This window comes from Tursiops truncatus, chromosome 15, assembly GCF_011762595.2.
Source record: "Tursiops truncatus isolate mTurTru1 chromosome 15, mTurTru1.mat.Y, whole genome shotgun sequence".
NCBI classification, from domain to species: domain Eukaryota; kingdom Metazoa; phylum Chordata; class Mammalia; order Artiodactyla; family Delphinidae; genus Tursiops; species Tursiops truncatus.
In genome coordinates this window covers 59,928,558-59,951,881 of record NC_047048.1, presented here as the reverse complement: position 1 = coordinate 59,951,881, position 23,324 = coordinate 59,928,558, and the positions used below count along the sequence as shown (strand labels likewise).

General features: G+C 56.0%; 2 protein-coding genes across 5 annotated transcripts; both read left to right on the top strand.

Annotated features, from left to right (window-relative positions):
* Positions 1–364: 364 nt before the first annotated feature.
* LOC109552641 (interferon regulatory factor 4-like) lies at positions 365–11,574 on the top strand. 4 transcript variants are annotated; one of them, XM_033840171.2, is made up of 8 exons: positions 372–1,658; positions 6,560–6,749; positions 7,060–7,160; positions 7,964–8,051; positions 8,171–8,236; positions 9,006–9,377; positions 10,029–10,115; positions 10,342–10,479. In XM_033840171.2, exons 1-7 carry the CDS (start codon positions 1,428–1,430, stop codon positions 10,091–10,093), a joined length of 1,113 nt encoding a protein of 370 aa, XP_033696062.1. In that variant the 5' UTR covers positions 372–1,427; the 3' UTR covers positions 10,094–10,115; positions 10,342–10,479. The 4 variants fall into 4 exon arrangements, with proteins under 4 accessions (XP_073648952.1, XP_033696062.1, XP_073648951.1 ...); XM_033840170.2 differs by having other exon boundaries at positions 433–1,658; positions 9,997–10,115; positions 10,342–11,574; XM_073792850.1 differs by having other exon boundaries at positions 375–1,658; positions 9,997–11,574.
* FOXS1 (forkhead box S1) lies at positions 11,154–14,505 on the top strand. The gene has a single exon (XM_033840172.2). It carries the CDS (start codon positions 13,255–13,257, stop codon positions 14,245–14,247), a length of 993 nt encoding a protein of 330 aa, XP_033696063.1. The 5' UTR covers positions 11,154–13,254; the 3' UTR covers positions 14,248–14,505.
* Positions 14,506–23,324: the final 8,819 nt, after the last annotated feature.

Here is a 23,324-nt window from a genome sequence, read left to right as displayed (position 1 = left end):
TTGCGGGCACTAGAGCACAGGCTCAGTAGTTGTGGCACATGGGCTTAGTTGCTCCGTGACATGTGGGATCTTCCTGGACCAGGGATCGAACCCGTGTCCCCTGCATTGGCAGGTGGATCCTTAACCATTGCACCACCAGGGAAGTCCCATACTCTTGTATTTAATCATATGAAATTTTTTGTGCTCCATCAGAGTCCCACAGCTCTGATTTTGAATCCTGGCTGTGACTGTAGAAATGTCAGAACTGGGTGGCTGCTGCCATATGAGGACAGAAGGTGGGGATCATGAAGCAAGGCCCCTGACAGGTACACATGAGGGACAGTGCTCCCAGCCTCTGGTCAACACTGGCTGGCCATCCAGCTCGGTGCTCCCTGCAGTGAGGGGTGGTTTCTCCCTCTCAGAGCCTCAGTTTTCCCAGGTACACAGCCAGGGTGGAGCGGTCTGAGCTACTTGACCTCTTTCATATCACAACCCCCCTTTGACAATTTAATGAAAGATACAAACCCTAGAAAAATGCGTAGAGATGAAAAAATTGCATACACTTTGGGCGGGTCACGGACCCCACCCAGAACCCATAAACTCCAGGCGCAGCTGTTGGGAGGCAGTGTGGGGCACTGTTCAGGCCCCTGGGCTCTGGGGGCAGAGGGTCCTGGGTTCAGATTCTGACTCCCCCAGGCACTAGCTCTGTGACCTCAGTCCTCTTAACAAAGTAGGTAATTACACTCATCTCACGTGCTGTTGTGAGAACCCACTGAGACACTGCAGAAAAGGCTTCAGCCAGGCCCAGCACCATGGTGAGCAATCAGAAAGGGACTCCCAATATTTAAGGAAATATTTCTCCAAGGGTGACCCATGGACCACCTGGATCAGAATCCCATGGCGGGACTTGTTTAAAATGCACGTTCCTGGACTTCTTGCCCAGAAAATCTGATTCTTCAGGTCTGGGATGGCGGCTAGGAGTATGCATTTTAAACCAGTCTCTGCCTCCCAATTCTACTGGGAGTTAGTCTGAGAAGCACTATGCTTTTCCCACCTCTACAGTCCAGGTCCTGGAAAGAGACTAAGTTTCCGGTAGGCTGGGAAGAGCAGAAAACAGGTGCAGGGATGGTGCAAGGGATGCCTCTGAGCGCCCTTCGGGGGCCCCCTCCAGGGATGAGAAGAACCCGGGCTACCCCACCCCGTACCCTTCAGTGGGTCTTGGTGGTGCCTCTAGCTGCCCCCGACGTGAGGACCGACGCCCTCCGGGCCAGGCGACACGGGGAGGGGCGACAGGGCCTCTGGGGAGCAGAAAGGAAAGTGAAACCTCCTGCCCAGCCTTTCGCTTTCGCCGCCTCCACTCGCCGTCCAGGTGGCCCCCGCGATCCCCTGTCGCGCTGGGTCTGGCCGCCGCGCTCCCCAGACCTGGTCCCCGGAGCACTGTGTCCCCGATGGCCGGCGACCAATGGCGGAGGGACGAAGGGAGGGTCCCCGACAGCAGGCGACTCATGGCGGGGGCCGGGGGTCCCCTGCGTCTCCGGGACTGGCTGGTGGCGCAGATCGAGAGCGGGCGCTACGCTGGGCTGCGCTGGGAGGACGCGGGCAAGACCCTCTTCCGCATCCCCTGGAAGCACGCAGCCAAGCAGGGCTACCAGGCGCAGCAGGACGCGGCGCTCTTCAGGGTAAGGATGCGCGGGCCGGGGGTGGCCAGCCCGGCCCGGGAGGGCTCTGCGCTCACACTGTCGCAGAGTCCGGAACCGACCCGACACGCTGTCACCTCGGGCCACAGGTTCACCCCTTAACCTCAGTTGTCTCTAGGTTGAGGGTAGTGTTCTGTATACATGGGAGACCCTCCCACACCCTCTTAAAAGAGAATCAGACAAGGGCTGCATAACCTGCACCATCCCCACACCTCAGGGGACCTCTCCTCCCTCTCCTTGAGGAAATTAGATGCCACCGCCACCATGGAAATTCCCTCCACTTCCCACACGTAAACTGTTAACCCCAGCAGCTTCGGGGACATTTTCTGTGCTTTCCAACACCAGCCCTTCTCAGGGACCTCCTCCAGGGATGCCCTCCCTTTCCTTAGACACCATTAACTTCCTCCAAACTGGCTCTTTCCCACCAAGATTGAAACTGGAATCTCTCCTGTGAGCAAAAAGCAACCAACCGCATCCCAGGCCACCGCCACCATCCCAAACACCACGTCTCCAGCTCCTGCTTCTCTGGCCTCCCCTCTCCTTTCACAGGGTGAAGCACCTAGAAAGGGTCTTCTGGACATCAACGCCCTCACTCATACCCGCCCCCCCGCTCCTCCCCCACCCACAGTGTGGTTCCTCTCCCTCCTGCTAACGTCTCTAATTTTGCCAAATCCAAGGATGCCATTACTATCATCTTCTTGGACCCCTGGGTGGGTTTGTGTCTAGTGGACCCTCCCTTCTTGAAACAGTCTCACTTGGTTTCCAGGATCTGTGTCCCCTCCCCACTCCAACCCTGACCTGTTTTCCTCCTACCTTCCTGGACCCCGCTTCTCAGCCTCCATCCCTTCTTCTCCTCTTTTGGGGCTCTCAGCACTCTCTCTTGGACCTCCCTCCTCACGTCCCACTCTCCCCTTCCACAGCCTCAGTGTGGAGCCCAGCGTTTCCCAGCCTCCCAGCCAAGCCCCAAGCCTGCTGGTCTGACAGCCCAGACCTCTCAGACTCAGCACCTCCTTAATAGCACACTCGTCAGCTCCCTCCTACAAACGTCTGTATTTCCCAAAATGGAAGATGGCACGGATCGCCACCTAGACCCCAGAGCTGGGCACCTGAATCCTGGCCGCTCCCCTCTCCTGCAATCTCATTCTAATCCATTTCCAAGGTCTTCGGCTCTTACTGCAGAACTGCTCTTTCATCCGTCTACGTGGACCAGTTCCCACCATCTCTCACCAGGATAACTGAATGCCCTGCTTTCCCATCCCTCAGCTCTCCCCTCAGTCCTCCAGAGGTATATTTCTAAATGTAAATCTTGCCTTGGCACTCTCCTACTCAGAGTCCTTCCGTGGCTCCCCATTGCTCTTGTGATAAAGTCCCAACTCCTTACCAAGACCTCAAAGCCCTGCATGAACTGCTCCTCCCTGGCCTCTGTCCGTCTCTCTCCACTCCTTCCCCAACCTTAGACCCAGCCAGACAGTTCCCTTCAGTCTCCAAATGCTTCCTGTCTCTCTCACCGTGAGAACTTTGTACATTCTGTTCCCCCTGCCTGGAACACTCTTTCTTCTTCACTTTCACTAGCCAACTCCCATCATGCTCAGCTTAAACATCTCTTACTAAAGACAAGCCTTCCCTGATGCATTCATTTGCTTAATGCATTTATGAAGCTCTCAGTGCTTCTCCCAAGTCATCCCTGATTCCTTCTGCTTCCTCCATGGAACCGCTTTCCCTATGAATTATAAGTGCCTTGTATGAGTCTGCCTCCTCCAGCTGCCCGTGAGTGGTGACCTTGAGTGCAGTGCCTGGCCCACAGAGGACTGGTTCAGGAAGTGTTGAACAGGTGGTTACCTGGCCTGCCCCTTAAGGCTATGTGCCGTTCAGAAGCGGGAGATTCTGGGGACGGGCCCTCCCTGTCCCTCTTTGGCACTGCTTTAACCCATCCCTCAACCCACCCCTGACACACACATGTGACTCCCTGGCTTCAGGCCCTCCTGGTGCCTCAAAGTCCACGGGATAAAGCTTGGCCTTCGAGGACATTCATGATCCAGCTTCAACCTGTCTTCTTCCTTTAATTCCTCTTCCCCTTCCCCCCCACCACACACAGTTGATCCTCATTATTCACAGATTCCATATTTACAAATTCTCTTACTCGCTAAAATTATATGTAATCTCAAAATTGATATTCAAGGCACTTTTGCAGCCATTCACAGACATGCACAGGATGGCAAAAAAAAAATTGTCACCAACATGCATGTTCCCAGCTGAGGTTGAGCAAGGTGACAACTCTAGTTTCAGCTCTTCTACTGTAAACAGGTGTCCTTTCGCAGACAATATTTAGTCCACGTTTTTAATATTTTTGTGCTTTTTGTTGGTGATTTCACTGTTTAAAATGACCCCCCAGCTTACACAGTGTTGCAGCGCTGTCAGTATTCCTGAGCACAGGAAGGCTGTGACGTCTGTAAGTTTCTTTCAGACGTGAGTTACAGGGTTGCTGGCCATGAGTTCACTGTTAATGAATGAACAGTTTATATTAAATAAGGTGTCCTTCAACAGAAACGCTCATAGAACAAGGTTATGTATTGACCAACTGATGAAAATGGGGTGACCAGAGGCGCGCAGGAACCTAGCCTTGTATTTCCCTTAGGAGTGATGGTTCAGTGTTTGCTAACTCAGTGGTTGTGTAAATTTTATAGAACACAACTACCAGGAATAACAAGAATCAACAGTACACATACCCTCAGACACGCACACCAGCTCCAGTCACACCAGGCTGCCCACTGACCCCTGCGCGTCACGCGCTTCCATGCCTTTGCTCGAGCTGTTCCCCCTGCCGGGAACGTCACTCCACCTGGCAACGTCCTATTTATCCTTCGAGGCCCAATTTGATTCATTCAACAAATACTTACTGAGCATCTCCTGTGTGCCAGGCACCACTTTAAATGCTTAGGGGCACAGCAGTGTCCCCAAAGATCCCTCTCTCGTCATGGTGACAACACCCTGTGCCTTGAGCCCAGGTTACCTTTGAGTTAGAGCATCCTTAACGTAATGAATAAGTACTGCAATAAACAAGCAGCGTGTGCCAGGTGCTGTGCTAAGCACGTTACGTAGACCGCTCATCTTACACGCGCCACAACCAGGTGAGGTTAGGTATTATCGGCACAGTTTACAGACAGCAAAATCAAGCCTTAAAGGTCTCACCACTGGCAAGAGACACCAACAGAGGAACTGTGGCTTTTCAGTCTGGTGTCCCACTAAGCCTGGGATCTCCTCCGAGAGCAATGACTGAGCGTGATTTATCAATTAAATCCCCCGCCCCCCATCCCTGAAAGTGAGCAATGCGAACAAGACATCTCCTACTGTCCTCCCCTTTGACTACTGTGCTCCAGCCTCACTGGCCTTCCTTGAATCTCTCCTACCCCAGGACCTCTGCACTTGCTGTTCCTTCGACCTAGTACAGCCTTCCCCCAGATCTTTGTCCGACTCCATCCTTCTTTTCAATCAGGCTTCAGCCCAAATGCCACTTCCTCCGTGAGGCCTTTTCTGATCACCCTCTCTAAAGCGGTCCCTCATATTTATTTATTTATTTAGTCCCTCTACCACAACAGTCATTCTAATGTGTTTAATGAGTACCTTTGGTTTGTATGTTTTCTTGCAAAGTGGGCATTGCTGTTTCGTGTGTATTCTTACCTTATATACATCATAATTGTGTCATAGATCTCATTCTGTGTCTTACTTTTATTTCACTCAAGGTCATGCTCTGAAGATCTATTCTTGTTCTCTGTCCATCTAATTTGTTTCTAGATGCTGCCTAGAACTCTCCAGTGGGCATCTATTACACGCACTCCCCCACCTACTTTCCCAGGGATGGACACAAGTTTGCTTTCCAGACCACAAATAACGCTGCAGTGGATCCTTGCCCTGGTCCCCTCATGAGCCTCTGTGAGAATTCCTTTGGAATTGGCATTTCTGCTCACAGGGTATGCTTATACTTAATTGGACTAGGCATGCCTGATTGCCCTCCAGAGACTCTGCTCCCATTCCATGCCCACCAACTGTGTCCACATCCCAACCAACTACTGGCTTATCCAACTGGCTAAATTTTGTAAGCTTACAGGTGATATCTCATACTTTTATTTGCATTTCTCTGGCACTAATGAGTTTCAGTACCTTCTCCTATGCTCATGGGATTCTGGTTTCCTCTTCTGTAAACCACCCATCCTTGTCCTTTGATAAGAATGATTCTTTAGGGGATGCTTTCTGTTTCTTACTGATTTGCAGAAGTTCCTGTATGTTCTAGATCTTAGCCCCTTGCTGATTTCAGACATTGCAATGTTTTTGCCTTATGGTTCATGCCTTTAAAGTTTTGGTTAAGAAGCATTCTCTGCCCCAGAAGATTTTCTTCTACATTCTTTCCTATTAAGTTTATAGTCTTACCCCTTACTTTTGGTTTTTTAATCATCTGCAGTCCACTTTGTTTGTGGCAATAGGTAAGGATTCCGTTTTATGGCTCTCCAGATAGCAAGTCACTGCCAGCATTTTATATCCCATCGTATTTTTTTTTTTATTTATCACAATCCATAATTTGGAATATAGTTATTTCCTTTCAGCTGTTTGCGGCTGCCTTCTCCCATGAGACTTGAGTTCCTTGAGAACAGGGACCATGTATGTCTTGTTGTTCCCCATTTAGTCCTTAACTTGGGCCTGGCACACAGCAGGAGCTCAAGGAATATGTGTTGGATGGAGGGAGGGAGGAAGAGAAGGAAGGAGGGAGGGGCCGAAGGACAGAGGGAGAGAGAGAGAAGGGTGGGAGGCAAGGCAGCCCTCATCCCTTTCCACGGCACCATCCCCATCTCCCACGCTATTCCTCCCCCAATGCCCCTGCTCACCCCCAGGCCTGGGCCATATACAAGGGCAAGCACCTAGAGGGCGTTGACAAGGAGGACCCCTCCACCTGGAAGACGCGGCTCCGCTGTGCCCTCAACAACAGCGCTGACTTCTGTGAGGTGCGCTCGCTCAACCAGCTGGACATCTCCAACCCCTACAAGGTCTACCGGCTCCTGTCTGCCGGTGCCCACAACCCAGGTACCATCCTGTCCCTGGAGGTAGCAGCTGAGGATGGCTCTCTGGGCAATAAGGACCTCACATTGCCCATCTGTAAAATGGGAAATGGTGGGCTTATTGAGCTTAAATAAGCTCATGGGCTGGTAAACCTAGAAGGACCTTACAGTTTATCTCCCCATTCGAAAAGGAGGAAACTGAGCCCGGAGAGAGGTGGGCCTTGCCTGAGATCATGCAGTGAGCTGGGTTACTCTGGTCTGGGCTCACCTCAGACAAGGTTGGGGGGTTCCCCTTGGGGCCCAGGAAACCACAGACTATTTCTTCCTTCATCCAGTTACCAGGGCTTGTGCCCCCTCTAAAGAGGAGGGCATTCTTCATAGCCAGCAGGTGCCCCCTGGAGAAGTGACAGAGCTGGCCTGCAAGACAGAAGAGCAGGTCAGTGAGTCCTTCCAGCCCCTACAGCCTTGCTAGCCCAGGCACCTCGCACCCATACCACCCCCTGTATAATCTCCAGCGCATTCATCTCATCCTCTCCATCAGCTCCTGCCCATCTCTGTTCCCACCCATCAGCTCTACTTCCTGCCTCTACTCTATCTCTGCCATCATTTTCATCTCCTTCATTCTATTCTCCTTGACTCCATCATTTCTGTCCCATCGTCTCCACCATCTTCACCTCCATCTCTCTGTCTGCGCCAGCCCTATTTTCTCCCATTTCAGCCCCTCTTCCCTGTCATCATGGGATCAATCACTCTGTCCCCACTCATCCCATCAGATCCAGTTCCATCACTGTATTCCCTTCACCTGCATCACCTCTAGCTCTCATTGTTGCCATCACCCCTATCATCTCTATCTCCATCACTGTCTGTGTCACTCTTACTCCACCCCATCACCTCTCCCCCGTCATCTGCGGTTCATTCCTCTGTTCCCATCTCCCCATTAGCCTGGTTCATTCCACTGTCCCAAGTGTCCCCATTCCATTGCTCTATCACCCCATTTCTATCACCCCATCTCCTCATTCACTGCTAGTACTTTTCTCTCCCTATCACAATGAGCTTCACCTCCAAAAACCCCATCAACTCTCTCTTTAACTCTACGGGGTGAACTTCAAAGTCCCTATCAAGCCCGGCTGGCTTTCAGTCTGTCCAGACCTCCCCCTGCCCCAGTTTAGACTGTCTGGGAGCTCCTGTGGCCCACAGGTCTCCTCTTCCACCCTCACGACCTTTTCTCCCGATGCTCAGGTTGGCTCCAGATTAGTCACAGAGGATAAAGACAAGAAGCAGCCCCCCAGGCTGGCCTCCCTGCCCCCAGGCCCTTTGGCTGGCCACAGTAAGGACTGGGTCTCCTCACCCACCCCTGCCTCCTCCCCGGCCTCTTCCAGGACCTTGATCTAGGGGTCGAGGGACCCAGGGTGAGGCGATGCCTTACTGCTTCCCCTCCTTCTCCAGGGTACCAGGCTCAGGATCCTGCTCACCCCTGGGGCCCCTTGCCTTCTGAGGACTTCAGCAACCCCGGTAAGGAATCCGAAGGCCCTCTCCCCTGACCGCTGTGCAGAACTGGGGAGGACCTAGGGTTGGTGCCGAATAGCCTCTGTCTCCCACCCAAAGCACCCAGCCCAGACTCCAGATAACAACAGCTAACATTTGTTGAGGGCTTAGCTTATACCAGGCTTCCTTCTAAGTCTCCCCACAGCCCTGTGAGATAGATACTGCCATTCTCCCCATTTTACAGATGCAGAAACCAGACACAGAGGTTAAGAACCCTGCCCAAGGTCACACAGTTAGTAACCCTGGGAAAGTTACTATCAGATCACAGCTCCTAAGGGGCAGTGAGAGATTAGAACCCAAGGGCCTGGCTGTAGAGCCCACAGCCCTAACCACTGAGCATACTGCTAGCTCTTCATATGGGAGGCTGCTGTTTTGTTGTTGTTGTTGCTATTATTATGATGATTATTATTTCTACCGGCATTAAAAATATTTACCGGGAAGAAACTCCTAGAATCCCAGAAATTTGGGCTGGGAGGGCGTCAGTGTCATGCCCCCATTGTACTGATGGCCCCAGACCCTATGCTTTTGAAGCTCAACTACCAGTTTGTTTATACTGGAAGCTGCTATTATTTACTACCACCACTACTACTAGAATTACTATTATTACTTATCGCGAGGGAGTGTCAAAAATTCCCGAGGTGGCGGCCGGGTGACCTCTGGGTTCCCTGCCCTGTTGTGAGGGGAGGGGGAGCCGGCGCCGCCAACGCCGGGCGCGCGTCCCCTCCCTCTCCCGCAGATTTTTGGCTGCACGTGCGACTCTTCTATGGCGCGGAGCTGGTGCGCGAAGCCACAGCGCGCGCGGCCGAGGGCTGCAGCCTGAGTCCGCGCGCAGCCGCCGCTGCCGCCGAGCTCCTGCTGGGGTCGCCGCCGCGCGTCGCGCAGGTTCGTTTCCCGGAGCCGCCGCCCGGCGCCCGCGTCCTGCGGCGCCTGCTGCCCCACCTGGAGCGCGGAGTGCTGCTCTGGGTGGCGCCCGAGGGCGTCTTCGCCAAGCGCCTGTGCCAGGGCCGTGTGTACTGGCGCGGCCCGCTCGCCCCGCACCGCGCGCGGCCCAACAAACTGGAGCGAGAGCGCACCTGCCAGCTCCTCGACACGCGCAGCTTCCTCGCGGGTAAGAGCGCGACAGCGGGGCCGCTGGCGGCGCGGGGCGGAGTGGCCGGGCACTGGGGTCGGCAAAGGAACTCGGACAGAGGAGAGTGGGCACACGAGATGTGGGCGCGGGGCGATGGACTTGACGATGCTGGGCTGGAGTGGGAATGGAAACAAAGGACATGACGCAGAAGCACCGGGGGTGGGAACGAATATGGGCATCGGGAGGGCTGGGCACAGATTAGACATAGGCGTATGGGAGGTGTAGGCACGAGGCAGGCTGGGGCACTGGGTGTGGGACATAAGCATAGGACTTGGGCACGTGTTGTCATAGGGCGTTATGCATAGGGTGGGCATCGGGGGCACTGGACACAAGATAGGCATAGGTGAGTGGCAGTGGGCATGGGGTGGGCATAGAGGCATGATAGTGAGCATAGGGCAGGAGGCACGGGGCATGAAACCTAGAAGTGGGAGCAGATGTGGGACATGAGGCAGGTGTGGGGACGTGGAAGTGGGCATAGGGCATGGGCACACAATGGGGATGTGGGCTTACGGGACGTGTGCATAGGATGTGAGCACAAGATGGGCACCAGGTGGGACGCCCCATCTTGGCCCAGACCCCACAGTCTCGGTGCCCGTAGAACTGAGAGCCCACCTGCATCATGGTCGCCAGGAGCCCGAGTACCAGATCCGGCTGTGCTTTGGCGAGGAGTACCCGGGGCCCCCGGACCAGCCTGAGGAGCGTCTCATTATGGCCCATGTGAGTCACCTCCCACTCCAGCGGAGAACCGCACCCTCCAGCCTCCCCGAACGACCTCTCACTGCTCCCTCCAGTCCCAGCTCCGCTCTGGACCTGCCTTATCTGATCTGGAAGACCTTGCGTGTAAAATGCATGTGGAGAGGAGCTGTCACTCCCGTCCCCCGACCCCAACAAAGGGTGTGGGTAAAGGGGAAGGTTGGCTCATTGCCCCACCCCCACCCCGCAGGTGGAGCCAGTCTTCGCGCGGGAGCTCCTCCTACACTCGAAGCTCCACGGCCAGGTGCCTCGGTGGCGCGTTCCCAGCCCCGCAACCCCGACAGCGTCACTCACCTGCTGACACAGCTGAGTCAGCCCTGAGCGGTTGTTTCCCCCTCCCGTACCCGCTAAAGCAGTCCCCACAGGGTGCAGATCCCACCCCAGCCCTGCCCTAGCTGAGCCAGGGGACTTTAGGTCTCGCCTCACTCATCGCCCAGGTAGGTTGAGACAGCGGAAGCCAGTCACGGCCTTCAACCTCTCAGCCAATGAGATGGAGCCCCGGGAACCCAGGAAGGAGGCGCATAAGCGGACAGCCGGGCAGCTGGGCCTGGGGCGTCAGGCTTGGGAACTAAACTCGACCTTGAGGTTCCAGAAATAGCAATTAGGTCAGAAACAAGACTTCATCTTTTTGTGAAGAGCCGGACATGCCCATAGCGGTTTACCTAAAGCAGACCTTACCTGCAATTGATCCATTATAAGGTTTGCTTAAAGCTGAGTTTACTGGGAGTTCCCTGGTGGTTAGGACTCTGTGCTTCCACTGCTGGGGGCCCAGGTTCGAGGGATCCCTCGTGGAGGAACTAAGATCCCACAAGCCCCCAGGTGCAGCCAAAAAGAAAAGGGGCTGAGTTTACCAATAATAAGACCCTCCGCATAGATTAGACTGAAGCCCAACCAGTAACAGAATTGCCCCACCTCTGAGGGGCTGTGAGTTTCCAGACCCTCCTTTCACCTGCCACAAGTCTCTCTTCTTTTGGGGTGGGTGGGGATTGTGAGGGGAGGGGGTCCCAAAACAGAGGACTTAGCCTGAACCTGGGGCTTTAAATGCTAACCACTGAACCACCGCCAGTAGATACTGTCTTTGGAGAAACTGAGGCAGGCCTAGGACAGAAGCCAAAGTGGGAGCCAGGAGTCCAGCCCCTGCCCAAGCCCCCCCAATCTTTGCAAACTGTAAGTTGTAGGGAGTCCTTGAGAATTGGGAGGGAGCCCTCTCCACCATGAAAGCAGTGACCCTGCCTTGTCAGTAAAGTCACTGTTTTCTACCCCAGATATCAGACCTTTTACCTTTTCTGATTTCTGACTTTATTTATAGGAATTCTCTTACAGATGGCAACATAATAAATCTTTTAGTGATACATTAATAAGCCACTTTTATGGGGGGAAACCTGTATGATTCAATAAAGGGCAGAATCAGTCTTAAAATTCATTCAACGAATGTTTATTGAGCACCTACTCTGTTCCAGGCAGATACTGGACACTTGGGATAGAGCAAAGCATGGTTCCCTATTCCCTTGGGGGTCACAGCCAGTTTTCCAGTGGGGGCCCAGTGACAGTCCTCTACCCCTGCCCCTCACGGAAGGAGTAGTGTTAAGGAGTTACAGAATTCTGGGTTGAAATCACAGCTTTGTCACAGACTAGCTGTGCCACCTCAGGCAAGTCACTTAACTTCTCTGAACCTCACATTCCTCATCTACTCAAGAGAAGCTATTAAGGCCTCTGGAGCAGAGTTGGTCTGAGAAGTAAATGTCGAGAGGGGAGGGGAGCTGACCTGGCATGGAGAGTGGCACACAGTAGGGGCCCGATGACTTGGTTACTTGTGGGTGGGAGAGTGTGGAGGAGGTTGCCCCATCCTTCAGAAGGCTTGACTGTTCTGGGCTTCGCTGTACCCTCGGCCCAAGGCTGCAGCTATCGGGGAGCCTCAGCTCAGGGTGACAGTCCTCGTCATGCCCAAGCCCCTACTCTGTACCAGGCTCTCAAAGGGCACTGGATTCAGTGTAAGGGAGCCCGTTGCCTCTCCACCACAGCCCGGACAGCTGCAGAGTCTTCAGCTCCATTTTAGAGATGGGAAATGAAGGCTCAGCCAGGATTTTGGTTGAGAGCCTCTTGGGAGGGTGGATGGCTCTGTCCAGATGTCTGTCCTCCCCACACTAGTCACTAGAGGGCGCCAGGGCTCAGCAAACGGGGTTGGGCCGGCCCTCGTCCCCACCCTAGGTGCCCCACCCTTCGTAGACCCCAGAGCTACGAGGGCAGGGAATAGTGTGACCTCGAGTGCTCTGCACTGTGGGGAGAAGAAAGTAGACCCCAGGCCTGGGAGGAGGAAGAGAAAAGAAAGGGGGAACCAGAGGTGGGGACTCGAGAGGCCCCTGAGGCTTTTCTCACAGGAACTCCCTGTTCTCCAGTTCAAACACAGATGCTACCTCTCTCCTCTCTCATTAACGTGTGTGTGTGTGTGTGTGTGTGTGTGTGTGTGTGTGTGTGTGTGTATTCCTCTTCCTCTCTGTGGATTCCTTTCTTTCTCTCATTCAGTGATTCTTTTTCTGTACTCTGTGTGCACGTGTGCACGTGCGTGGGGCTGGCTCTCTGTGTGTCTCCCTGTTTTCTGTCTCTTTCTGCTCTTTGTCTCTCTTTAAGTCTCTGCCTCTATCTTCTCTGTATGTTCCTGTCTTCCTCTTATTATGCCCTTACCTCTCTTTGTCTCTGTCTCTCTGTCTCTTTTCACTCTCTCTTTCCATCTCGGCCTCTATCTCTCTTTGTTTCGTCTCTGTCTCGCTCAGTTTCACATCCTGTCCCTCCTCAGCCACCACCAGCCAGCACATGTGGGCTAAGGGTCTCAGTCCCTTCCCTCCTGTCTCCTCACCCCTGGCAGCTGCTCACGGCTTCCCAGTCCTGGCCTCTCCTGCCCGCCCCTCTTGGGCCTTGTGGGAGGGGGGCGAGGGAAGAAGGGAGGGCAGCCTGGCGGGCCCACCCCTTTTTGCCTTTCCAGGCTGGGAGGCTGGGCCAGTGGGCCTTTTAACCAGCCTGGGCAGGCTGTGCCGGACACCAGCCCTGGACACCGTGCCTGGCCCCCGTGGTTCCGGCAGCCGCCAGCCTGGCCAGCCCGGTCAGCATGCAGCAGCAGCCCCCACCCGGGCCCCTGGCCCCTGCGGCCGAGCCGACCAAGCCCCCCTACAGCTACATCGCCCTGATTGCCATGGCCATCCAGAGCTCACCGGGGCAGCGGGCCACGCTCAGTGGCATCTACCGCTACATCATGGGCCGCTTCGCCTTCTACCGCCACAACCGGCCCGGCTGGCAGAACAGCATCCGCCACAACCTGTCCCTCAACGAGTGCTTTGTCAAGGTGCCCCGTGATGATCGCAAACCGGGCAAGGGCAGCTACTGGACGCTGGACCCCGACTGCCATGACATGTTCGAGCACGGCAGCTTCCTGCGCCGACGCCGGCGCTTCACCCGACGGGCAGGCGCCGAGGGAGCCAAGGGCCCCGCCAAGGTGCGCCGCAGACCCCTCCGAGCCACCAGCCAGGACCTAGGAGCCCCCGACGCTGCGACTGGCATGCAATGCCCGTTCCCACTGGAGCCGCCAGAGCCCAAGGGCCTAAGCTTTGGGGGTCTGGTGGGGGCCTTGCCAGCCAGTGTGTGCCCGGCCACCACCAATGCCAGGCCTCGGCCACCCTCGGAGCCCAAGGAGATGCCCACGCCCAAGCCTGCAGGGCCAGGGGAGCTCCCCGTGGCCACCTCATCTTCCCCGAGCCCCGCATTTGGCTTTCCTGCCAGCTTCTCTGAGGCTGAGGGGTTTAGCAAGGCCCCTGCCCCCATCTTGACCTCCGAGGCCACCATCGGGGGCAGCTACCAGTGCCGGCTGCAGGCGCTGAATTTCTGCATGGGGACTGATCCTGGCCTTGAGCACCTCTTGGCCTCAGCAGCCCCCTCCCCTGCACCACCCACCCCTCCAGCCTCTCTCCGGGCCCCGCTGCCCCTGCCAGCAGACCCCAAGGAACCCTGGGTTGCAGGCAGCTTCCCTGTCCAGGGAAGCTCCGGCTACCCACTGGGGCTGACCTCCTGCCTATACCGGACGCCAGGAATGTTCTTCTTTGAGTGAAGCCAGCCGGCCTCAGGCAGTCCCTGCAGAGACTCTGCCAGCTACGCCCTCCAGGTTGAGCCTGACTCTAGGATCTGGGGAGCTCTCAAAGGACGCAGGCCTGGCAAGCCCACAACAGCCGGGACAGGAAGCCAAGACTGGCGTGGTGAACACTCAGCCAGCGCCCAGGGTCTCTGGACAGACTTGGGGGTGAGGGGAAGCAGGGCTCCCTTGGGATTTACTCTATGGCTCTCAGGGCCAATAAAGCCAGTGTGATGATGAGGGTCAGTTTGCTGGATGGTTGGGGACTGAGGGCCAGGACACCTGGCTCCGTGGGGGGCGTATGGTTGTGGGGTGGTATGGCAGGGACGGGGGACCCCAGATAGGAATGTCCCACATGAGGCTTTCTCCTGCTGGGGACCTTCTCAGGGAGTTTCCCAGGAAGGCCGAGGAAGTGGGAGAGAGAGAGGAGGGATGCAACCAGGAGAGACACCAGGCAGGAGTGAGGCTGGGCTGGACCAAGGGGCTGATTCTCCAGCCCCAAACTCTGTGACAGCACCTCACATTACGAGCAGCCACAATACCTGTGGCCATCTGTGGCAGTTATCCTGTCCTGGACGCGTGTATATCCTTTCACCGAATCCTGGGTGGTACGGAATGTTATCTCCATTTAACAGTGGTGGAAACTGAGACTCAAAGAAGTTGGGGCTCACTAGCTCCGGCTCCAAATGACCAATGAGTGGCAGAGAGGAAATCAAAACCAGGTCTGTGTGGCTCTGCCCCCCTGCCCCTACCTGCAGTTTGCGTGAGGATGCAGCGTGGCCCACAGGGTGACCCCCGCCAGAGGGAGGCGGGCTTCTTTTGAATCCTGGCATGCCAGGGTTAAAAAGCCACCCCTCACCCCTTGCACAGACAGGGAACCCAAGGTTCAAAAGGCAGGCACACTTCCCTTGTCTGGATTTCCGGCGTGACTGGGAGAACTCCCCGAGCCCCCAGCTCTCTGAGGTCTCCTGGTGACTCTGAGAAAGCATTTCCCTCATGGGGGGAGGCGGTGGCTACCCTGGGTACAGATTAGAAGAGACTGAGCCTTGACCTTTGGCTTTCTGTAGCTGCCCCCTTGGGTAGAAGCAGGAGAAGTGGGTATAGTCGTGGTCCCCATCAGAGGAACAACTTAGGGACCTGAAACCTCACTGTCCCCATACCCTCCAACACCAAACTTGCTGAGGCAGATGGCTTTCTTCCGGAACTTCAGTCCCCCCACCTGGATCATGGGTATAGGGAGAGAAGAGGGGCCAAGGATACTTTCTGGTCTTTGCTGGAGGGTCTTATGTCCCATGAGGTGATGCTCAGGTGGCTGGAGACCCCTTTGCTGGGCAGGCAGCCCTGTCCCCTCCAAAACATCCCCCTCGGGCAGGCGGCCACGCTGGCTTCAGTCTCTGTGGCTCCCTCCTCCCTCCGCAGGTCCCCTGGGGCCTGGGAGGAAGTGAGCCCGGCTGGACAGCCCCAACTGTCTGGTTCCCACAGACTCCAGAGCCGGGGTGGAGGGGGCACCTGCAGGGTGCGGGCTCAGTGCGGCCAGAAGGGGGTGGAAGAATGCCCGGCCAGCTGTGCGGACCCTCCCTAGCGTGTGTGCCGGACCCCAGCCTGGAACCCATGGAGCAATGGGGGGAGGGAAAGAGGGTCTGTCCTGTCGCATTCAGGCGGCCTCGTGGCTGAAAGGGGAGGGGACAGAGGCCTGCGAGAGCAGGGCACGGGTGAGGAGAGGTTCGCACCACCGTGTGTGCCTGAGTGGGTCAGTACGTCTCCGTGTGTACATGAGTGTGTGTGTGTGTGATGCGCAGAGACAGTTACGGAGACAAGGACAGATTCGGGGGGGCGGGGGTTCTTTCTCAGCTGGGTCAGGGAAAGAGGCCTCTGCCGGGCACTGTTCCCTGTGGTGCATTCCTGTGGAGACCTGGTGACCCCAGTCCCTTCCCAGCCTGTGTCCTGAGCTTGTAGGAGGATGGGGAGGCTGGCCCGACTCGGGGATCCCAGGCTTCTGCATCCTGCCCCGCCCACCCCCCTGATGAGGTTGAGCATCTAACTGGGGTGGGAGCCTGGGGGGAAGAAAACTGCCCATGCTCTGAGGTGGGGGAACATGCAGAGGGGTCAAGTGCACACAGAGGCACAGACTTAGCTCTGGGCATGAGCCCCCTCCATGTCCCTCCAGAGAGTCAAGAAATGAAGACAGTCCCCTCAGCCCCAGTCCCTAAGCAGGGCCCTGGGCTCAGAGCCTGCCTTGGACTTGCTGTGTGAGCCTGGACCAGTGCCCATCTCTCTGGGCCCTGATTTCACTCCCTTTGTCCAGTGAGGAGGTTGCAGGGTGAGGGAAAAGGGCAGCCTGACTCTTTGAATCCGGATCCCAGGGAGGGTCTAACCTGGGGGACAGCCTGGAAGGGATCCCATCCCCAGAAATACTGGACCAGGAGGCCCAGACACCATGATCTCATGTTGCCCTCTGCTTGCTGCCCAGCCTGGGGACCCCACCCACTGGGCCTCCTGCCCTCACATTCTTTCCATGACCAACAGACACCCCCTGCCTCTGGCCTGGCCACCCAGGGGTGGACAGTGCTTAGCAGAGATTCAGAATGCCTAAGCTGGGCCGACCCAGAGAAAGCTCCTTGGCACAGATGGAGAGACCAAGGCCAGAGAAGGTAAGTGACATGCCCAAGGTCACACAGCAGGGCAGGAGTACCCCTCTGCTGCCTTAACTGTAGAGTTCTAGGGTACAGGGGCCACCCCATCTGACTCTCCTTACTGGAGGCTGGTCTGTCTCCAGGAGGCGATCCCAGCCCCCACTCCTCCTCAGCAGGTCGGAGCAAAAGAGGGTGCCGAGGGGCCTTGTAGAGTTAGGCTAAATCGAAATCTAAAATTGTAGGATCAGTGGTATTTCAGAATATTCCAGAGTTTTTAATCACAGCAGCTCAGATTCTTGGAATATCAGAATTAAAAGGGCGTCTCCTGCCTGATTTCTGAATCCCCTCTACACCAAGCAGTTCATATCAGGTGGGGGGGGGCGGGTTCCAGGAAAGGGGAGCCTGCTGCTTTCAGAGCCGGCCCCTTCCCGACCAAGTTTGGCAGCTCTGAAGGGCAGTCAGGAAGTTCTTCACCTGCTGGTCCTTTGGTCTCTGCTCTCTCTGCCTCCAGGGAGGCTACCCCCACCCACAGGGCTGGGCCTTCCTCAGCCTCTCCTCCACCCTCCACATCTTATCTCCCTGCGCCTCTCCGCCCACCAGCTTCCTTCCCTGGTTTATGGCATTCCACTGCCCTGAGTTCCAAGCTCCTTCCCACACCCCAGACAGCGCCTGGGCCAGGGTGGGGAGACGCTCTCCCTTGGCGGGGCGGGCACTCTGAGGCCACCACAGAAATGAGGAAGACGGTGGGGGGAGGTTGTGTCGGCCGGCCTGGCATGTCTGCCTACTGGGAGTGTACAAACCCAGGAATCCAGGCCTCAGCCAGAATGTCGCCTCCCGTCACCCCTGAAAGGCCAGGCTCCCAGAGGCAGTAGGTACAGCAGCTAAGAGCAGGGGCTCTGGACTCCAACTGACTGGCTTCAGATCCCAGCTGTCACTTCCTAGCTGTGTGACCTTGAGCAAGTTGCTTCCCCTCTCTGGGTTTCCCTCATCTAAAACATGTGGACACTAACAGTACTATATCCATGGGATTGTTGTCAGGATTACATGAATTAATACTTGCAAAGTGCTTCGAACAGGGTCTGACACATGGAAACAGCAATTTAAGTGTTTAAGTAAAATAAATATTTCGGCCCTGGGGGCTTGTCTTCTTAACCTGATTTACCCACCAGGAAGGCCTAGCTGCTGTAGAGGTGGGAAGATGCAGGGGGAGGGAAGGTTGTTATATACACAAAGCTTTGGATTCAATTCCTGGCATCTTTACTTCCTTGCTGTGTGACCTCGAGCAAGTAGATTCACTTCTCTGAGTACTAGTTTCTTCATCTGTAAAATGGGGCAATGATTTCAGCCCCCCAGGACTGGCATGCGGGAAACCTCACCTTGCACGATATGTGTACAATTCAGTCAACACGAATGAAATGGGACATCTGAAATTAATATAATAGTGTACATCAACTAGTGGAACGTGAAACAGCCCCACTGGAGGGCCTTGTACCCTCAGCCCAGTCCTCTCTGCCCATTTGTTGCACACGGCAAAACCTCCTTCCCCACAGGTCCAGACCCCCAGGTGTCTAATCCCCTGTCCCTGCCCTGCTGGTAATTGGGTGGTGACTCAGGGAGGCAGCTGGTGGGGCTGAAGGAAGTGGTTCCAGGCTAAAAACAGACCAGAGTCCCATTTAGTCCCACAGTCCGCCAGAACCCTGCCTGTGGCCCCTGGAAAGGCCAGGGCTGCCTCCGCCAGACCACAGTCCTCTGGTGCCCTGATCTCTCCGGGAGACAGACAGGAGGCTCACCCTTGCGAGCTGAGTTAAGGCAGCTGACTCCTCTGTGAGTGTTTCCACCTCTAGGCCTTTGCACTGGCTGTTCCCTCGGCCTGGAATGCTCACCCCCCACTAGCTGACTTCTCAGCCTCCAGAGCCCAAGTTAAACATCACCTCCTCCGAGAAGACAACCCTCACCTCCTTATCTGATTGGATGCCTCTAGATTTTTCTCCACCTCTGCATCCTATTTGTTTCCTCCACTTGGCACCTGTTGCAATGTGGAATTCTGCATCTCTGTGTGCACTCCCTTCTGCTTGTCTCTGCCTTTGTGTCATAAGCCTCTGGGGGCAGGGGCTGGGTCTGCCTTACTCACTTTATCCACTTCCCTAACCCACTGGCTGGCATATAGCAGGACCTCAATAAAGATTTGCTGAGTGGATAAATGGATAAATCCATTTGCCATGGATTAAATCTCAGAGAACCCGCCCAGGGGCTTCCTGGCTCACTCAGAGCCAAAGGCCAAGTCCTTACAGGCCTGTGTGATCTGGTTTCAGCTGCTCTTGCCCTCTCCGCCCCCACTCCAAGCATCCTTTGCATTTGCTAGTCCTTCTGCCTGGACTGATCTTCACTCCCTCAAGCCTTTCAGTCTCTGTTCTGAGACTCGCTGACCACCGCATCCCCCATCCACCCCACCAACGCGCTCTAAGTTCATTATTGCTGTCCAGGGTCTGTCTCCCAACAGAAGGAGGCTCCGCCGGGCCAGGGGTTTTGTCTATTGGTTGCTTGTCCCCAGCACTTAGAACAGTGTCTGGAACAAAGTAGGGGCTGGAGAAATAGTTGTGGAACAAGCATAAGCTCAGCAGCCTGGCCAGGTGCTAGATCTGCACAGCTCATGTCGCTTTTGCATTGACCCTGGGAGGAAGGACTATTATCCCATTTTACAGACAGGAAACTGAGGCTCAGAGAGGGCAAATAAGTAGATGTGAACCCCATTCTGCCCGACCTGCACCCCGTCTCTCTGTCATCAGCCTGTCTCCCTGGCGGTGTATGAGGTCTGCAGCTCCCACCTCCTGTCCCCACCATCCTCACAGCCCCTCAAGCAGACACGGCCCAACCTCCCTCTGGCCTCCCTGCCTCCAGTCTCTCCCTCACTGACATCCCTGGCTGCAGGGATCCTTCTAAACCACAGATCTGATCATGTCCCTCCTTCGTTCAGAACCCTTCCATGGCCCCCTATGGCCCCAATTCAGCCTGGCATTTGAGACTCCCATCAAATTCTCCAGACTTACTTCTTGCTTCCTCATGTGCAAAAGCCCCCTGGGATGCTCCAAGACAAGGCTGTTCTCAGCTCCAAGTCTTTGGAGCTGCCTGGAACACCCCCTCCCCGCAGCACACACTCTGTTTGGAAGAGGCCTGCTCCTTCTTTGCTCTCAGCTTGACTGTCACTCCCACTGGAGAGGAGAGAATAGAAGCTAGTGTCTTCTTCCACACCCTTCCAGCTTCACCATGATCCCCAACCTCCCAACCCTGGGGTTCCAGATGCTGTGAACTCCCTGAAGACCGAGACCATGACTAATTCATCTCCAGGCTCTGGGTTAGGGCCAGGCCCAGAAAAGGGCCTCAAGAAATAGCTGTGAAGTAATTGGATGAGTCTGAAGTCAGGCCACCTGCTTTGCATCCTGACCCCACTATTTACTAGCTGGGACCCCATGGACTTGTCCATCACCTCCCTGTGCCTCAGTTTCCTCATCTGCGAACTGCTGATAAGGAAATACCCACTCATGGGGGGAAATGAAATGACTGCGTACATGGGAATCACTTGGCACTGTGCCTGGTGCTCGGTAAATAACACCCATTAGAGTGAAGGAAGGAACAGGTGTGTGGGCAGCTGCACGAGCGGGCGCTTGGTCCAGGTGGGCACATCCTTCAGGACAGCCCTGGCTGCTTCACACCCTCGGGGCAGCCCTGTCACGGGCTGAATCTTTTCCCACAGCTGCCCTGCTGGGTCCAAGGTGGCCAGTGGAATTCGAGGCCACTGGACGCCGACAGGAAAAGGCAACGTCACCAGCCCTGGTGTAATCCAAACCAGATGCGGCCTCAGACCCATGGGGGTGGTCACTGTGGGCCTGGCCAAGGCCCAGAGGCAGGAAATAGTCTTGGAGGAACGCTCTCTGGGCTGGGACCCGTCGGGAGGAGCTGTCCTGTTGAGGGTGTTAACCCTTCTGAGCCCACAAGGGGGGCCCAGGACAGTGTGCAGGAGCAGCTCGTGGTCCTGGCCCCATGGGGCACAGAGCCCCTTGCAGGGAAGGTTACAGCATCGGCATTGTGACGGGCGCCGGTCAGGGGGAGCCCACAACACAGGCATGGGGTGGGCAGGGCACACCAAGGAAGGGGCAGGGGATTCTTGCCGCCGGCTGCCCGGGACTGGCAGAACCCCAGACCCAGACCTGGAGCTTTGGTCCTGGCTCTGGCTCCAGCTGGCAGGCCCAAACGAGCATGGATCCACTCCCTCTCTTGGGTGGCTCAGAGGCTGCTGGGAATGGAAGTGCTAGTGCAGGTCATGGGGCTGGGCCCCAGCCTACAGAAAGACTGAGACTCAGTCCCACCCCAGGGGCTGCCACACCAGCTTTCTCCTGGGTGTGCTCTGTGGCCCTGGGGGAGCAAATTCTCTCTGAATTCCCATCATTTCCCATCCATATTGTTGAGTTCATATCCTTTACTTCCAGGGACTAGGGGAGGCCCAAAGGAGGCACCTGATGAATCAAAAAGAGCTTTCTAAGATGTGCTCCCAGGACCAGATAGGGATAGAGGAAGTGGTCAGCCCTGTTCCATGGTTCTGGGTGGGCTTCCTTCCCAGGACATGTTAATTTGCTGTGTGGCCTTGGGCAGCTCACTTTCCCTCTCTGAACCTGTTTCCTCACCTGTGAAATAGGGTGAATGAGCACCCTACCCCATCTCTGGATTGTTACAGTGGCCCTCAGAGTGGCAGAGGACAGTGGAGCTGAGGCTGTCCTTTGCATTTTATAGAGGACAGTGGAGCTGAGGCTATCATTTGCATTTTATAGAGGAGGAAATTGAGGCCTGCGCTGGGAGTCAGGAGTCCTGGGTTCTAGTCCCAGCTGTTGCTGTCTCTGCTGAGGAGCTTTCTCATTTTGGCCTCGGTTTCCCTAGCTGGATCCAGGCCCTGGATCTCTGTGCTGGCTGGACCTCATTTCCTTACCCCTCCACTATGGCGGTGACTCATCCCTCATCATCACGCTGTGTGGCCGAGGCTCAGCCTGGGCGGGGGCCAGCAAGGCTGAGAGAACTCAGAGGAAACCACAGGCCTGGCCCAGCTAGCAGGTGGCGGGCGGACAGGCAGGCAGGGATCAACAGCCCTAGAGGCCTTGCCCATAAGCACAGCTCCCACCAAGAGCCTAAGCCAGGCTCCCCAGGCCCCCGAAGCCCCAAGTGCAAGCCCCAGCAGGCTCAGGTTCCAAAGTCCCCCATACCCTGCTCCAGGTGGCACCTGCTGTAGGGGGACTCCGCAGCCATCTGCTGGAACAGGGCAGGGGTAGGGGTGACGACCTGGCCTTGCCCTCCAGGCCAATATTCATGGAAGCAGGGGGTGGAAGGATGAATGGTCAAGGTCTCCGTCCAAGATTTCTCAGAGGCAGATAATGTGGTGGTTAAGAGCAGGGGCTCTGGGCCCAGACTGTCTGGGTACAAATCCTGGCTCTGCCATTGACTAGCTGTGTGACCCTGAGCAAATGGCTTAGCTTTCCTGAGGCTTGGCTGCCCCATCGGAGAAATGGACATAACACTGCCCACCGTGCAGGATCACTGGAAGCAGAGTCACGTGAACACGCAGAGCTGGGCCAGGGCTGCACCCTGCAAGCACTCAGTGCACGTGAGCTGTGGTTACTGCCATTCCTGCTGGAACCAATAAGCCCCCAGCAGGCAGACCAGCTGCCCCACTTAAGCCAGTCCCACTTCTGAGTCAGCTGTCCTCACAGCCAGAAAGGCTGCACCCTATTGGGGTTAAGCTCTCTTGCCCTCTGGGCTGCCCCCTCCAGCAGATGGCGCCCCTCCCCTGCCTTGCAGGCCTGGGGTGAGGCGGGCTGGGGCCCATAGGAGGGACCGGAGAACAGCTGTCTCCCCCAGGCCTCCTGGAGGACACCCACCACTGCAGGCCCAAACCTCTGGCTCCACCTGGAGACTCTGCTTTCTGCTTACACCTTGTTCGGTGAGAAGCGGAGTGGGCTTGCGGGCAGAGCCTTGCTATGGGAGGTAGAAGAGTCCAGTTCAAGCCCCGGCTTCTGACTTGTTGAAAGGCCTTCAAGTTCCTTCCCCTCTCTAAGCCTCAGTTTCCCCCTCTGTAAAAGAGGAATAATAATAATATCTACCTCATGACCTCATAAATGAGTTAATAGACATACAAGCACTTAAATAGAGCCGGACACACAGTAATGTCACCCCTAAATGTTGGCTGGTGCTGTGCCCTCCCTCTCACAGATGAGCAAACCGAGGCACAAAGCGGGCTGCCACTTGCCTAGATCACACACTGGGTAGCCTGGCTCCTGAGGCTGCTAAGGTGCCTGGCCCGCAGCAGTGATCCGTGAACGGTGGCCCGCTGAGGCCTCACCCGGGCGCGCACACACCGTGAAAGGAGGCCACTTCCAACCT

Coding starts and splice junctions, on each gene's coding strand:
- LOC109552641 (XM_073792850.1), top strand. CDS start 1,428: ATGGCCGGCGACCAATGGCGGAGGGACGAAGGGAGGGTCCCCGACAGC. Junction 1,659..6,559: donor AGGACGCGGCGCTCTTCAGG/GTAAGGATGCGC, acceptor GCTCACCCCCAG/GCCTGGGCCATATACAAGGG. Junction 7,161..7,963: donor CCTGCAAGACAGAAGAGCAG/GTCAGTGAGTCC, acceptor CCCGATGCTCAG/GTTGGCTCCAGATTAGTCAC.
- FOXS1 (XM_033840172.2), top strand. CDS start 13,255: ATGCAGCAGCAGCCCCCACCCGGGCCCCTGGCCCCTGCGGCCGAGCCG.